Genomic DNA, 17,529 nt, shown 5'->3' with positions numbered 1-17,529 from the left:
ACAAGGTATTAAAACCTATCGTAGTAGCTCACGTGTGTCGCATGCCGGGATCAACCTGTGTATATACAGTTCCAACAGGCCGGCATAATTGTGTCGACTGCCGAGGGGTAATCTCTCGTCTGTCGATATTCTATTGGACTCCACTCTACTTACCATCACATGCAGTGGAGTCACTTTACCAAATTCGTATAAATAAAGTTTAGACCTACCACTCGCTTCATAGACACTGGTTGCACTAGCCAAGTCATAATCGACTTAATTGCAAGCTGCAACTAGCCAGCCGCCACGGAGGTTGTCTACCTCTTATTAAACACTTTTATATACAACAGAAAAAACAATCAATAAGGAAGAATGAACGCTAACACGCAACATTACGTAGTACGGTAAAATAGATTAACATTGACACAATTATAGATGGAAAAAGACAATTTTAATAATACGCAGACGGAGGTATTAGAGACTAAAGTCCTTGCCATGGTAATTATTCGCAGTAGCATGTGTTTGAGGCCAACTACCTACGGTCACGATGCAGCGCAGTCGATAGTGATTCATGTAACGTTATGCACTAGGTGTTACACGCGACTTCATGCATGCTGGGGTTTTGGTAATCCTATTAGTAATTTAGGGACAGAGGATATTTTCTTCAAGAAACCCTCAGTGTTGGAGGAGTTACGTTATACGCCTGATGTGATCTCAGGTAGGAAAAAGTTGTGTGATTCATAAATACTTCCCCCCCGTGACCATGAAGGCTGCAAAGTCTTCGAAACGTCGGGAGAAAAATAAAAAACAAAAAACCGCGATAGAATCCGGAAAATTAGTTTAATTTCAATGTTCATAAATACTTATTTTAAATAAGGGTGTTATAAAGCCGAAAGTACTTTATCCCTAACACTACCAAGACTTTGGAAAATCAAACTTATGTATGGCAGTCACATGTTATTTGGTACATTTTAATAACCCAGTCTCTACTGCATTGTAGCCTTTACACGACAAAAGAAGGACCGTATCGACCCCTAACATATGACGCTATACTACTATAAAAAAATATATATTAAAATTCTCTCTAGAACCATATTATCTGATAAATGATCTAATTATATCTTAACATAAATACATACACGTTTATGAAAGTTACACGTCATATAGGTCTAGGCTTTCCGGCGATCATTATTAGATATATAATGATTATATAATTTGATATTGAGGTCTTTCTTCGTCGCAGTATGTATTTATGCTAGATATTAAGACTCGTATGCGATATTCTGAATAGTGAAGAAACTTATCTGCCTCGGTGGCGTAGTTGTCCTGCGCCTGATCTCTCTCCGGTCATGTCGGATTGCCGTCTCACCGAACTATGAGAGTGAAGGAACAGAGAGTGTACCTGTGTATTGCGCACACACTTGTGCACTATAATATCTCCTGCGTACCTGGCTGATCTCCGTTGAGATTGGCCGCCGTGGCCGAAATTCGGCTAGGAGGGATTCAGTGAAGAAACTTCTGTAGTCACGGAGCAGTGTGCTAGCCACGTCATTACGGGGGCCGTAGCGATAACGTCTTTTTATAATCGTAAACACTAATAAAAACCAATAAATGTTTATATTTGCGTTAACGATTGTCAAAAGATGTGTTGGTTGGCGCCCCAAGCCATTGTGAGACTTATCACCTGACGCTGCAAAAATTTAATGCGAACGTAAATGTCTGCGAGCATACTACAAAACTATATATAGTTATACAAAAGAATAATAAATATTTTTCCAGCAAAGTGAAAAGGCTCTCTAATTTTTAATAAAACAGTGTTTTATAAACCGCTAAGTAGGCGACAAAAGTAATATTTTTTTTATAAAACAGACAGAACAACGCCCCCGGGTACATTAAAATAGATGGGTTGGTCTTCAACATTAGCATAAATTCATTAGTATATTATGATTCTAAATTTAAAAATATAGAACATAAAATAAGTCCTAAACTTATAAACACTAGGGCTTGAAATAGGAATTTGACAGCTATAATACCTTAAATGAAAAAGATCATTCTGATTACTCTCTTAATTCAATTTCTAGCTTTAAAGTTTTGGGTCACATCGCGTGGTTCGCATGAATAATTCATGTTTCAGAACCAAGCCAAATGTATTTAATGAATGTACACACAAACAGGTACATATTCTTGGCATAATTAATATAAATACGGCTATAACAATATCAACTACAAAATTATAGTAACTAAATCCTCGATTGTTTGATGCCATGTGTAGAATACAAGATATATGGAATGATACGTTACTTTTACGAAGCATTACTTTGCGAAATAAAGAAATTAAGCCTCTATATACTAAGCCGTGGTAATTATTGCTTTATCAAACAGATTTTTACACTTATTTGTTTCGAGAAGGAAATAGAGAATGCTGATTAAAATAAATTTATTCATAAGCCATACCCACTGTAACATTACGGGAGTGAATGCACATAGAGAAAAGTGGGTGCCCTAATTGCACCACTGCCTACCCCTTCGAGGATAAAGACGTGATGTGTGTTTTTTATTCATAATAAGGATTTTACGTGTTTAGTAGTTAAAGACTTCAAGCAAGAACCTACAAAAATATTTGCTACATTTAGATTGAAATAAAAAATACATGGCTTTACCATTTATAAAAAGTTTTAAATAATTCGCAATTTATATAAAAGATTAAATATTTGTATACAGTCGAGTAGTCGCGAGCCAACTTGTGGTCGCACATCCAAGCCGATTTACGACCGACCACAAATTGCGACCAGATTTACAGTTTTCAGTCACCAAGGATGTGCTGTAACAAACTGGAGAGGCTGTGTTTAATCTCATTACCGCCATTTATAGGGCATTAGCAGACCGTCCAATGGCGTAGTTGTATCAAGGTACGACTGCACAGCCGAGATCTCGGGTTTGATTCCCAGATTGCGCAAACCACTTTTTACATCTTAGGACGGAATGATAGATTAAGTTCCGCCAGTCGACACAATTATGCCGGCCCGTTGAAAATCGGCTATACCTATACTGAACCCGGAACGTGAGACACCTATGTACGTGGTTCTAGAACTAAAAACACCGACTAGTAGCAAGCTTCCCTATCTCCCGCACTACACCTCTCCAAATATTTGAATGAAAGTGTAATAACAGCAAAACGTGCAGATCCGACCGCATTGAAATTCAACGCTGCGCCGCGGGAAGTACATTTCACGTGGAGTCAAAACGAATTCCATTCGTGTACGGGTCGATAGTGTCGAAATTCCAACTGAAATTTTCTACGATTTCAGTATAGGATGGCTTTAAATATTATTTTCTTTAATGTTAAAATGTAATCTTCCTTTGTAAATTTTGCAGAATTAACCGAAGTCTTAGGTAAATAACAGGATTTTCTTTATATCATATCATTTAATGTCGAGTCGAGCAAGTTACATACTACCTAATATTAGAAATGGATAAGGCTGTAGCTATACCTTCCAAAATAATCTCACGCACACGAACTGCATGCCACCTAAATATAATAAAAACCGTACAGATTGATCATTAATATCAAGTGCCTATGTTGATTTCGGAAAAATACTACTCTACATTAAACTAAAAGGATACAAATAAAATAAAAACAAATTTCCGCTTCATGAAACCCCTGCCTTTAACCTTTTTGTTACAAAAGTATTTTATTAAAATCAGGTTACAAAAACCTTTTCGGCAAACAAATGCGAAGTCGCAAAAAACGCCCAGACATTTCCAACTTCGTTCTTCAAACAAACTTTACTCTAACAGAAAATTATGAAACATTTCGAGAATTTCAAATGTTCGTTAAGATTCCGTTTTAAATGAATACTTAATTGCCGCTTGTGATCTTTGTAATCATACTTTTAATTATTTTTATAAGAGATTCATAATTTATGCAGGATTAATAAAGATGTTTAAAATATATTTTTTAAATGACTCAACTGTTGATGCTAATTCCAATGCCATGTAATCGAACGTTATCCGAAAGGTTCAAACCTCTTGTCGATAGTAATAATCATTCTCGTCTACAAGGAAACTTGATATGCACTGGTCAATTCTAAAACAATTCTCAATGAAACTTTTTTATTAAACGGTAAAGTGTCCCCACTGCACCTGATGGTAAGTGGTAATCAGGTACAACAGAATAAGGACTGAAGAGTGATGAATACCCCTCTGCAGTCGATACAATTATGGCGGCTTGCTGGAACCGGATATACACAGGCTGATCCCGGAATGCGACACACACGGGCCACTATGGCGGGTTTTAACACCTTGTGTACGGTGGTCGCTATCCGGGCGGATATAAAATATATCTTACCACTGGCAAAATTACCATGACCAGTTTGTTATCGGATGTGGTTACAAACATTAGCTTATTACTTTATCGTCTAGTTTAATTTAATTTCCTCATGTGACAACTAAGCTCATCGCCATATCTTGCTCAAATTTTAAGTATGTTTTAAGTAAATATTCATTTGTAAGCATGTTAAAAAAAATGTTGTGATTGGTCCATTTTTACGATAGATCGAAAAAAGCGAGTGACATAATTAATTGAAAATGGCAGTTAGGTGTATGCTAGTACATTACTAAGATTACCAAAAGCATTAAACACAATAAGAAACTTCAAAAACTCTTCGCGGCACTAACCCCCACGCCGCACACCAAACAGGCAAACTATTCAAGTCAAAACTCGAAAAGGAAACAGCATAACTCGTGTAATGGGTCGTTTGGCGACGCCCCACCTCGGCGGGGGCTGTGACCCACATTCTCAACGCTACGTGAGGATCGGGGTCGGAGCTCAAATGCACCACTCCAGAGCCGGAGGCGAGGCGAGTACGTGAGACTTCTCGCCGAGTTTGCACATAGCAATTGCGTTAAATTGAAAACTGCGCGACAGATGTTGACGGACTTTGTTCAAGTTTCGTATGAAATAAACACTCGTGTTTCATTGTTGAGAAAATTGTGTTGTACTATCCTGTTTTTTCTCTTTGAACTGTGTTCGCCTTAGCGTCCACGGAGAAGGTCTACAGGCCATCATCAGTACCCTTATCTTGAAAAACTTATTAGTGGAACATTATATCTAAAATTAACAGAACCTGGTCAATTTGTCTTGACAATGACCACCTTCTATTAATTTTTATACTTCCACAATACATTAGCACACAATAACGACTTCTGCAACTTACCCCTAAAGCTTACAAAGAAGTAATCCCTCTACAATTACCAATCAAATCCACCACTCATCACTTTCGGGTCGAAATAATAATTTTAAAACAATTCAATAGCATTGGAACAGTCCTGTACAGACATCTGAACGTGACGGCGGCTGTGGAGTCTGCCGACCGACTTCGATCCACATATAACGCCCCGGTGAGCATTTAATTTGCGCACTAGCGTCTGTGCGGACTTTTACGGGCTGATATTGACAAAACTGCGGTCGGTAAAACATTTTAATAAAATGTTAATAAAAAAATATTGAAAAAATTGTCGTGGAATCGGAGAGATGGTCGTTTTAGTACTTCTAAATTACGATTTGGTGAACTTTTTTTGTCGTGAGGTATATAGTTGTGTCATTGGTTTGATGGCGGCTTGCTTAAACTATGAAACCAGTAATCCAGGTTTCATCAGTTCAATCAATTAAAATTCGTGTCTATATCAAATTATTTCACAAAAGAAATTCACTAAGCAGTGATTAGTAAATATCTATTAACATTTACTGCTAAAGGCAAATGCCTAAAAATGACGGCTTAATATATTCTCATACGCACACTCTACGCTGAATAAATCGGTCCGCATACATCTGGAGAGACGAAAGGGCACCGAATGAAATAGCAGTTGATTACCCAACCGCGCACAAAGGCGCGACGGGTTCACATTCGGGTCACGGAGTGCGTCGTCACAATATTGATCCTGTTGATTGTCCTCAGGGATTTTGTTACGCTGTTCTTGGGCTGTGAGAAAAACGTTTGACCTCCGCTATGGATGAAAATTGACGATATTTTCCATAGTCTGCTATTTATGCCTTTGCCTGCTGTCAATACAAGAAATTAATCCTATATTTTTCCGTAACATGCAGTGGTTTATTAATTTTCCAAGCTCGGCTAAAATTCTTGTTATTACATAATAAAAAAATAACCACGCAAATTGCAACTAGTATCTCCACGATTGGGGGCAATAAGATACGGTTGAGGCCAAATCGTCCACAAATTAATATCTTGGACAACTGCGGTATTTGTTTCATATTTAATATGTTTTATATTTTTATAATTCTAAGCGACATTTGTTGGCCACATCGCGCGCGTAATTCAATTTCTCTGGATTACAAGTCCTGCTGTATATTTTCTAGAGATTAAAAGTGGCTTATGTCCATCCCAAACTCTAAAACTATCTACATACCAAATTTCATCAAAATCCGTTCAGTAGTCTGAGTTTATAGCTTTCAAACACAGATATGGTTGGGGACTTTATTTTATTATATAAGGATGTGGGAATGAAGGTATCTACTACCTAAAGATGTTAAAAAAATGGGTCGACTGCATACAGTATTTGACCGCTGAAAAACTCCATTTGTAATACAAGTTGTGCAACGTTCGATAGCCAATGTGTGGAAAACCCGAGTAAATCATTTGAATATAATGGTCACAATATGTGCCTTTAAAATTATTCATAAGCAGATTCACTGAAAACTACTACATAAACATTAACAATCGATTGCGGTATTTTTTACTGCAATAGGAATAAATTACATCCGATTGTCAATATACTACACAATTTCGGCCAGAGATTTCGATGGTTGCCAATTTAATATAGCCAATAATATAATCTATATCCATACATAGTATCAAACCTTTTCTCTTTTCAAGGGTAGGGAGAACTGTAACACACTCCCATTTCGCTATGTCATATAATAGGGGGCGAGCCTATTGGCATTTAGCAGACACGATTCCAGAACTGATACTGAGCAGAAAAACCCATTACCACTTTGCCCGACCCGGGATTCGAACCCGAGACCTCAGCGTGATAGTACCACGCGCATTAACAACTAGGCCACCGAGACAATATGATATTATGGTCTATATTTTATAAAATTGCTTATAGTCTCGCTATTCTTAGATTTTTAACAAAATTCTAAGCCGTACACATTTTTTTCAAAGTTTTTGACATTCAAAGCACGCCAGAGAGTCTAATCAACAAAATATCCGCCAAGTAAGCCTAGACAGACTACAGTATCGATCGGCATAGCACCCAAAATAGCCGGCAGTTATCCGCGAATGGTGTCTGCGAAACTTTAACATCACTACACGCGTGAAATATCCGAACAGCAGCCGTGCCGTGGAAAAACATCACAATCTCGCCGATTACGAAATTGTAGAAAAACACGATGACAGCCGTCCTTGAGATATCTCTCGCAGTTCAAACATGACACCGCGTGACATCGACAAAAAGTCTTTTCCGAATAATTGTTCAAATGCGTTTACACCGGACGGTCGGTGCGTGGCGAATTGGCATTGATATTGAAATTGGAGAAAGGGATGACGTCATGACAGAAAATTTGGGATAACCATCCGACAAATAAGTCTTCCATTTTCAAATAAACATACCGACTAAAATGCAAACTTAAATAACGTTAGTTCGCTTGCATTACACGAACGTTGCGGGGCTTAGTTCGAGGAATATTCCGGTGTACAATATCGCCCTCAGATATGAATACAACTAGTTAGATGCTAAGAGAACGCTGATTGCGCATCACGAGCTCACGAACAACATTATTCTCGTGAATGTTAACACAAATACGTACACAATTTGGCACCAATCTTTTATTGTGGTAAATAAAATTTTGGCCCGGGTGTGCACTGGCCGCGACTTTTTTCTTCATTCTAAATATAGTGTAAACGCTCCGATTCCGCTACGTCCAAGATTGATATCACATCAGTGACTGGGCCGCCGAGTATGGAGATCGCTGCGACCTTGGACGCCCATAGCGTTTCAATTGCGATCTCGTGCTACAGTATTACGTGGGCAAAAACTAGTGCCGTTAGTTCTATGTAAAAAAATATACAAAACAATTCCACGAGGAAGTCGAAACAAGTCGAACGTCACGCGACGTGTTGATACGCATCTGGTGGGGGAAGTTGGGGTGAACGGGGTTCCGAGTGGAATAACGTTTAAAGGTTTGCGTGAAGGAGGCTTCTAATCTCTATATCGGACTTTATCGACAGCTGACGGTTGTTCACAATCATTGGTCTCATCCTCTCCGAGTGGCTGTCCTAAGCCGAGTTCTGTAACACGTTAGTGGGTTGCACTGATCATGGTCCTAAAGCGCTCACCTAAAAGTCCGATGTCTTTGTATAAGCCGACCCTTGCCAGGCTAACAAACGTAGTGTCAGTAAAAAAAAGCCGACGGCTATATTAAATTTCGTAACGTCTGCATATAAACAAACAAGTTGCCTACTATCGTAAATATTTCTGAATAGGACAACTAGCTGGTGTGGTCCGAGTGGGCGAAAAACTATAAAATGCGCAGTTACATGATGGCACACGCCTGACCACACCGCATGATTAGCAAATCACCACTCATTATCGCAACCATCAGCCAAATAGCTTCGATAGTTTAACGAAAAATATTATAAACAAATAGTTTTCTAGTTTGTTTGCATAGTTACCTCAAGAAATAGTGAAGCTGTTCTTAAAATTTGTTCACTATCAGAACTCTCCATTACCCCTGAGTAAAAAAGCGTGTAATTTTGATTCCCGGAAAGAGTTTCACACGAACTCAATAAGAAATACTATCTAGGTATAATAAAAAATGCAAACAAAATCCCAAAACAGACTATCAACTCTCACAACAAGAAATATTAAACAAAGATAACCGAAAATGATTACACTAACAACGAGGTAGTTCATAACACCGGACATAGCAACATTATCACCGGGAGCATCCTGCTACACCCGGCAACTTGAAAGCCGGAAAAGTTTATTAAGCTTATCTATGTGCCTCGGGAGTCTACACCAGAAAACGGAAGAGGAAACCTCGTCGCGCTCCGTAGGCGAACAAAATGGACCGACATGTAATGAGGTATTTGTTGCGGCTTTTTGCAACGCCCTTAAGACCTTTGTGAGTTAATATGTGTTTAATTGAATTTATTGTTTGAATCTAATTGATTTGAGTGTGTGTTGTGATTGAGTGTATTTTCAGAATTCCCATTTAATTGTGACGTGTGAATGAGGTCTTCATGCGCACTGTGGGGATACATTTTATAGCCGCACACCCGATGCTTTATAAAGAGAAAAAATTATATATATATTTTTTTTTATTGCCTTAGTGGGCAAATGAGCAAGCGGTCCGCCTGATGGTAAGCAGGATCTGCCGCCCATGGACTTCTCAATGTCAGAGGCACAATCGAGCCGTTGCTTACCGGGAGGTGAGAACTCCTTTTTTATTCGTTTTTTTTTTACATCGTATTTATTAGTTGCGTATATTAGCAAACTATATTTTTTTCACCGTTGAAAAAACTGCAATTTCTCCTGGAATAATGGTATCTTGAACCAAAATCCTTCACGCTAAAGATTGGGTAAACTTGGGAGAACCTTTTTTGTTATATTGCACCGAGATCTACTACAAGTAGGCAGTTTGTGTATTTAATATACAAAACATCAAAGGCCTTACACGAAATGGAAAACTGCTGTACATTAAGTTAAAAGAATAAACTGTGATACTGTTTAAAGTGCGACCAGTGCATCATTTAAACAATTCTCACACATTTCCGGTAATAAAATGACGATCTAGACAGAATACCAGATTATGTCAACCCACACAACAATACTATTGTGTGTCTTCCTGCATTCCTTGTGTGTTGTACGTGACTTTCACTTTTAATCTTAACTAATTCTAGTGATAACTTGACGACTGTCCAAGGTCGGCTAGTATCAGAACATTCATCTATGCTAAGTTGGGCTGAGGATTTGGAATAAGGATTTGCTTTTATCTTTTAGTATTATTCCTTTTAAATGTCGCAAAACTTTGACGGTTCGACGATAATTTAATTAAATTAGCAAATATATTAGTTACTGTCGGCACTTGATTACATAAAAGATATAATGACTGTATTTATGACTTTCCAGAAATCCGTGTGGAATACAAATTTATAAAACAGACTTGATATATTATATAATGCGAACGCCAAGACGCAAAATCCCCAAGGGATCCGAAACGGCCGCGATGTTCCACTCGCGCGGCGCACGGCGGCGTGCTCGGATGCCAGTTTTGTGATCAATACGCGAACGGCACGAGCACTGGCGGCAAGCCAAACACTAAAACACGGCAGGCAGCAGGCCCCAGTTTACGTCGGCGCTTTAGAGCGATACACAAACGGTAACTTTATTTATTCTCGAACAAAACATGTACTGTGATGACGCGGCGAAATGTTGCAATAGTCCAACGTTTGGCAATAAATAGGTTTTCAAAGGTGACTTCCTTCTGGATACATAATTAATATTTCCCTCTAATAATTTGTAAACAGATTGAAACTGACGTTCAAAGTATTGAACTCTCATAAATATTATTGTTGACAAATGTAACAAAGCTCGAATAATAACAATTCAATTCATCAATTACGAAAAACGGACAAACCCAATCAATACTACGCCTACGGAACGTCCAAAAAAATATTCTAATAGACAGTCAACCTCCAACAAATTGATGGTCCGAGACAACGCACGATCGCTCGCCAAATTGATAGTAACAAACGACATTGACACACGAGCACATGCAGGCATCGACGATATCGTCCGAAACCGATCCTAATGTTGTACAGCGCACGTGAAGGCAACGAGCGTCATCGACTAATTCAGTTATCTTCGACATTGGTCCGGTGGTCTATTCAGACCATTCTACTGTTCATACATTGCATGAACAGTAGAATGGTCTGAATGAAAAGTACTTATGATTGCAAAAGATAGATTATAACTGACCTATTTAGTATACCCCTTCTGTGGATTCAAATCTTAGGAAAATAGGATTTAAAATGCTGTAATACATGACCTCGAAATCAAACTGGGACGCTGTCAATTCAGTTTAGTGATCACACGCCACTAAACCATGGAGATGGCGATGATGCATTGAGATAAAAGTACCATAAGCCCCCCAGGCACGTATGATATTAGCTAAACTAACCAATCCCAAAGGTCAGCTTTGTTCACTTCCATTTTAGTTCGGCTCTCATCATTGTCTTACGGCTTCAAACCAATCATTGTTTACGTTCAATCAATAAATCATTATAAAGCATTGGGAATTCTAAGCCTTAATGTTCAGAATTCAGTAGTGTGTTTATTACGTAACGGATATCAATAATCTTAGTACGGAGATTTACTTTGCCTTGAAGAAGTAGGTATCCATGATACTCCTATGCATATACGAATACTAAATGTATTGTACTATGGAAAGAAACAAGTTGGACCTGAATATTAATCAAAAACATCCGTAGAGGCAATTGTAAATGATTTAGACAATATAGAAGTAGCAGAGGATGTTGGAGGAAATTGTCGTGTTTACAACCATCCGGGCACCAAATTGACACTGACTGACGTCCTCAACAACGCTATACTAGCTAGCACCAAATTATACGTACCGTGATAAATGATTATTTACACATAAAATATAAGATTCGTACACAATAAACGTGGCTATAACCATCGTGAGAGATTTATTCAATTATTGTATCTGGTTTGCCCTAATCAAATACAATTGTTACTTCGTTTAATCGTGGGAATCCAGTAAAGAGTTTAAACTACAAGCACCGCTAGTTTTAATCAACACATGCAACAGATCCAATTAGATTAGCTTAATTGGTCGACGTTTCACCGGATACATATCACGTACATTAGTGTGCAGATGTGTGACGTAACTAAAAATTATCACCGACCTGATATATGACGTCTACAGTAATATGAAAGGAGCTATTGAAATCGAAACGAATCTAGTATCAATCACAGGCTTAAGATCAAGAATCAACATCGTAGAAACAAAAACGTATCTGGCACATATATCAGCATTCCAATAAATTTTATGAAACAAAAAAAGACAGCAAGCAGAGGAAGTGGAAAGTCCGAATTGACAGTACGACGGACGCGGTGCAAATCTGTGGCGACGACCACTTGTCGTGACCGCGTCATCACGACTCGAGAGCTATACAAGCATACTAGACTCTGTCGCGCAGTAGCAGAGCTCAGTTCAGATTCTTGATAAGATAGCTTCATGGATGAAAACGGAGTGCAGAGCATAATAGACCCTAAGCACACGTTGTAAAGTCCCATATAGTGCCAGCGATAAGATCTCGTAACCGAGATATAGACGGGAAAGACTGCTCCGGCAATTTGCCTATTGCCGAGTTCAATTATCGCCCCCCGCACTCATTACTGAATTAAGGCGAGAACGACAGTAAATTTCGTGACGCCTCTGCTCCACAATTGAGTGTGTACTTCGTGTAGCCAGTTGATACCTGACACAGCCGAAACGAATCGCATTCCATGACAAGCAATTCATGTTTTAAAATACCACGCGCCGAATTTGCAGTCAGAGCAACGCGTCCGAATGGCTTTTGCGGTCGGGTGGTACGCTCATTCGTTTCCAATTTGCTTAGGATTGGATCATTTAAAACATCGGGCCTTTAGAAACTGTCGTATAAAATATCTCGATATGGTAATTTTAGCAATAAGAAAACAACACATTTTCAATTTAAATTTGCGATAAAGTTTCGAGTTTTATTCGCTTTGCCAGCAGAAATTACTACACGACCTCTGGATTTGTAAAACGTACCATAAATTAGATACATTAGGATTATATTCACAACATGCGAGATTTTGAAGATAGAATATAACGATCATAAAACGATTTAACTCTCTGTGAAAAGGAAACAAGCAATAAAGCATTGAGGAGGAATTTATTAGTCATATAATAATGCGCTAATAAATTTTTCGTCATAATGTTGGTAATGACAACCAATAAAGCTGCGGTGACGTGGGTATTCATAAAGCGACCGGTGCGCAGTAATAAAATTAACAGCATCCATTTGGGCTATCGCGTCCAAGTTATGTAGTCAACGTATATCGATGACACTATTTACGTAATTCAATTCAATTTTACTGGTGGTAGGTGTCTCATATGTGAGAGTCCGCTTGAGTAGGTATCACCGCAATGTCTATTTCTACCGCCAAGCAGCAGCGTGTAGTCACTGTTGTGTTTCGGTTTGATGGACATTGTAGCCAGTGTAACTACGGGACGTTATATGACTTAACACCTCATGTCTCAGGATGGCGAGTACAGTGGAATACCAAACAATACTTTGTAATTCAAGTTGTTGTATGGCGTTTCCACTGTTTATGGGCGGTCGTACCGCTTACCATCAGGCGAACGGCAAGCTCGTCTCGATATTTCAAGCAATAAAAAAAAACAAATTTGAAAATAGCGATATTTTACGAAGTATGTTTTTGGTTAACCATAGCAAATTCTGTTGTCTTTGTATCAAAATAAATTATGTAATTGACAATTTCCGTGAACGTGGGTGTAACAATTTATTCACTCCAATGAAACTAACAAGAAAATCTCTTGAAGTCAAATTAACTGACATTGATATTTATTGTAAAAATCAAGGCAACGAACACAGGCCATGCATCCAATTTGCATAAGAACGTTAAAAACATCTATAAAGAAATGAAGCTGAAAGAATATCATCAACACGATGAGTATGAAAACAAATTTCCAAAAATATTCTGAATCACGATAAGATTATCTAAATCCTTATCAACTTGTGATGTTTGCGGAATCTCGTATGACACTGTTTCTATGCTCTTACGTATAAGATTACGCGGACTTTAGTGAAAAATAAATGATAAACATATGAGGACGTACTCAGCTGGAACAACGTCGGAGACATGCACTATCAGAATCAAAAAAAGGATATCAATGCATTTATATGGACGCGAGTTGGTCTGGAAATCTACAGGCGAGGCGTTTATTTGGCAATGGATTTCCAAAGGCTGAAGAGAGAGAAAGAAAGAGATCATACGCGGTAGCTACCAGAGCACCACGTCCACGTGACATTTAAGTTTCTATTGTTAGTGTTCATATAATATCAGGAGATGAAGTTTTGAGACAACGAGGTTCAATCATCAAGATCTAGTATTATTGTTAATAATAAATTCTTTAAACCAAACTTTGACTACAAAAGGTACATAAAATAAATATGCCAAAAGACTTTTTATAAATCTAAAATAAACGTCTCTTACTTGATATCTTAATTCTTTGACTGATAACATAAACCAAAACGTTTAAAAGTGGATTGCCCAACCTATCCAAGCGAAGGTACTTCAAACACAGCATTTTATAACTGAAGAAATTGCAAAACACTGACATTCTCTGTTCCTTTTCAACTGAGTTATGTAATATGTAGGTTAAGCGCCACCACTCAATCTACATACACAAGCCAGGGTTCGTCAACCCTGTACAAGTCAAAATAGAAGTTTCTAGATTTTTTTAACGGACTTTTTAAGTACGTTAACGAAAAGTTCTTTAGAAACAAGAAGAAAATTATTAGGCAATAGAATAGTAACAAAAAGCATTGATTAGGTCTTCGCTTCAGTTGGTGTTGAAAACGATAACTTTGCACTATTCTATTGGATAAATATGCTAACTTCAGAGAGTTATTTTTGCGCAGTATAGTACAGTAAATCTTAAAAATAAGATCCACATATCAAAATCGGTATTTAGAACAAAATATTTAAGACGTCCATATGATGACAATAGAGAATAGTTTTTTACTAATCAATGTACTTACCGGGCATAAAGTGCAGCAGCGCAGCGGTGATGGGGTACAAACTGGGGCTGTAAGTGATGTCGGGACACGCGTAGCCGAGCACGGAGACGACCCGGTCGGCCACCGCCCGCCCCTTGCGAGTCAGATGGTAGCCGATGCAGTGGGTCGCCTCCACGAACGGTGGCAGCATGATCGGCTTGTCCGGCAGCTCCACTGTGCCGAACACCTGTCGACAACGAAACGTATATTCAATATATTGTCAATTAAAGTGCAATTCGTGGTAGTTAGTGCTTGCTAGATGCTTCCGCTTTCTCTGGTTCTGGCGTTAACAAAGTGCTATGACTGATTTGTTCGTAATTAAAGATGAGGCTTATTTATTAACTATGTCAGCGCGGTTGCTTACCATCAGGCCAACAGTTTTCTTCAGTCTCTACACATAATTCAATTTTAAAAACACAATACAATTCATTAAAATTGTCATGCCTACCTAGCTTCTAAATTATATCATACAGCATGAAATTTACAGTTAGCTCATTCAATACATCGCCTTTTCTAGTCGCGAGATGTGTCCACGCAGTATATCCTATAAATACCACAGCAATCACAACTCTGGCATGCGGGTCCTCAAATGAATCCTGTTATTTGTTTCAATCGAATTACATCTTCCGTTGAACGTCTGTCATGTTTAGAGCGAAAATAACTTGCGAAAATTAATGACTTCCGCGCACGATGTTTGTAAGGAAACGTATAAATCATTAAAGCGATGATACGGCATTATATGCAATTTTATCTTGTAAATACATGAGAGTTGGAAGCATCGAAATCGGTTGATTCACGCATTCGGCCGCCAAAAGTAAACCCTGGTAATTTCGAATCATTGATTAAATAAGGATGGATGATAGGGTACCTGATCCATCTAGCATAGAGGTACAAAAGGTCAAAATGGTGACGAGAAACCTTCTATATCTCCGTCCACAAAATTACTTATTTTTCTGAAAATAGGTGACAATTAACGAAAACGCATAAATTTCGTGTACCGTGAGCAAATCTTAAAGATTACAAACAGTTTTAAACCACGCGCACTAAATCTTATTGTGTTTATGTCTATGTAATGACAAATATTTAATAGTTTCTACAAACCTACTGATCTCCATCGACTCATAGATTATGAACATTTCCACAATATTTTAGGTATTTTTATTACAGTGACTTTACTTATAATGTAGAGCAAAGCTTTGATCAGTTTCACCTACAATGCGAATGAGGTGTATATTATTACAGTCCATAAAAAACCTACACCTATAGGTAACAAGATAAATATATAATAACTCTACATATGTATCGACGATGTTCGAGTGGTATATCCAAGCGATGACCCATACTTGCAAGCCTTCTATAAAATCTAACCGTCACACTTACGAATTGTATGCACTTCCACCACCGATCAAAACGCCTTCATATCTTCATACATACATATATAACATAGCTTTTCCCTGCGCCTCCGACTACGAAATTAGTATATTCTCGGAATAAAAAGTATGTATTAATACAACTTCCTCTTATTGAATAAATATTCAAAATCGGTTTAGTAGTTCTTGAGATTAGTGCGTACAGATAAATTCCTCAGCATCATATAAGTTTAGATATCTATGTATCCAGTCCTGTGCGGCGTACGACGCTCTCAGTCGGGGCGTGATTACCCACTTTGAGCGCAAGGACGTGTCTACTCCTACAAATTATAATGTTCATACTTGATGTATGTGTGCGGAGGTTGTTGTGTTGATTAGTGATGTCATGGATGCTAATACATATAGTGTCATGTTAACATCCCTATTATATGAGTTGCTCATTCTGTTATAGTTCTAGGGAAGCCAACTATCAACTGCTTTTAGTAGTTGTCAATTCGAGTTTTTTTTATCTTTATTTAAGGAGCTTGGTTGTATTTTCGCGACCATGTTGCTCCGTCCGCTTTCATGGGTGTTCGGTCACGTTTCACGATGTATTTCTTTTTTAATAATACCCTAGCCCTACCGAATGAATCTGAGTTAATTTAGGAAACTCTAGTTTCTTTAAGTGTAATTAAAGTACCACTGTGCACTTTTGGTGATAAAAAGTAACATATGTTAATACATGAGTCTATCGGTGGGCCAAATTTCATCAACATCTGTACAGCAGTTTCTACCTTTATTCCTAACAATCATAGTTCATTCAAACTATAGTTTGCACTACGATAGCAACGTTATTTCTATAAAAGAATAGTTCCAGTGTGGACTTATCCTAGAACCAAATCGCTTGACTTCACCTACACTGCATACATTTCGGTTACAAATGCTTGTGACGTTGTGGATACCACTACAAAGAAACTTTATATTAATTTTTAGTCCGTCAATTTAAGATATTGAGACGAAAAATGAAAACTCATTACCTTTTAATTAGTAAGAGCAAATGGAATTCGTTTATTGTGCAATTATTGTTATCTAAACATTCGTGACTGCAATTAAAATTGAAAACAATTTGCTTACTATGTTGTTACTCTATAATATCTATACCACAATCAATACGCAAGAACGAAAGGTCATCAAAAAACTATATTATAGAACCTATAATATACTATGCAACACATTTATCTAGTACTGCAAAATAAATCTATGTTACTTATTTCTTGTGTAGTATTTTTAAGTAAAATGCACCATGTATATAATAAAGTTCA

At 37.8% G+C, this 17,529-nt stretch overlaps 1 protein-coding gene across 10 annotated transcripts in view; it reads right to left on the bottom strand.

Moving 5' to 3' along the window:
* LOC115449331 (GTPase-activating protein skywalker) overlaps positions 1-17,529 on the bottom strand; it is a 144,648-nt gene that overhangs the window by 42,756 nt on the left and 84,363 nt on the right. For all 10 annotated transcript variants that reach the window (XM_037442087.1, XM_037442088.1, XM_037442092.1 and 7 more), the window contains one exon: positions 14,841-15,045. In XM_037442087.1, the coding sequence (XP_037297984.1) occupies positions 14,841-15,045 (205 nt within the window). The remainder of the gene's footprint in view (positions 1-14,840; positions 15,046-17,529) is intronic.

Source organism: Manduca sexta, chromosome 23 (genome assembly GCF_014839805.1).
Source record: "Manduca sexta isolate Smith_Timp_Sample1 chromosome 23, JHU_Msex_v1.0, whole genome shotgun sequence".
NCBI classification, from domain to species: Eukaryota; Metazoa; Arthropoda; class Insecta; order Lepidoptera; family Sphingidae; genus Manduca; species Manduca sexta.
The sequence above is the reverse complement of the archived record's forward strand: the minus strand, read 5'-3'. Positions and strand labels throughout refer to the sequence as shown.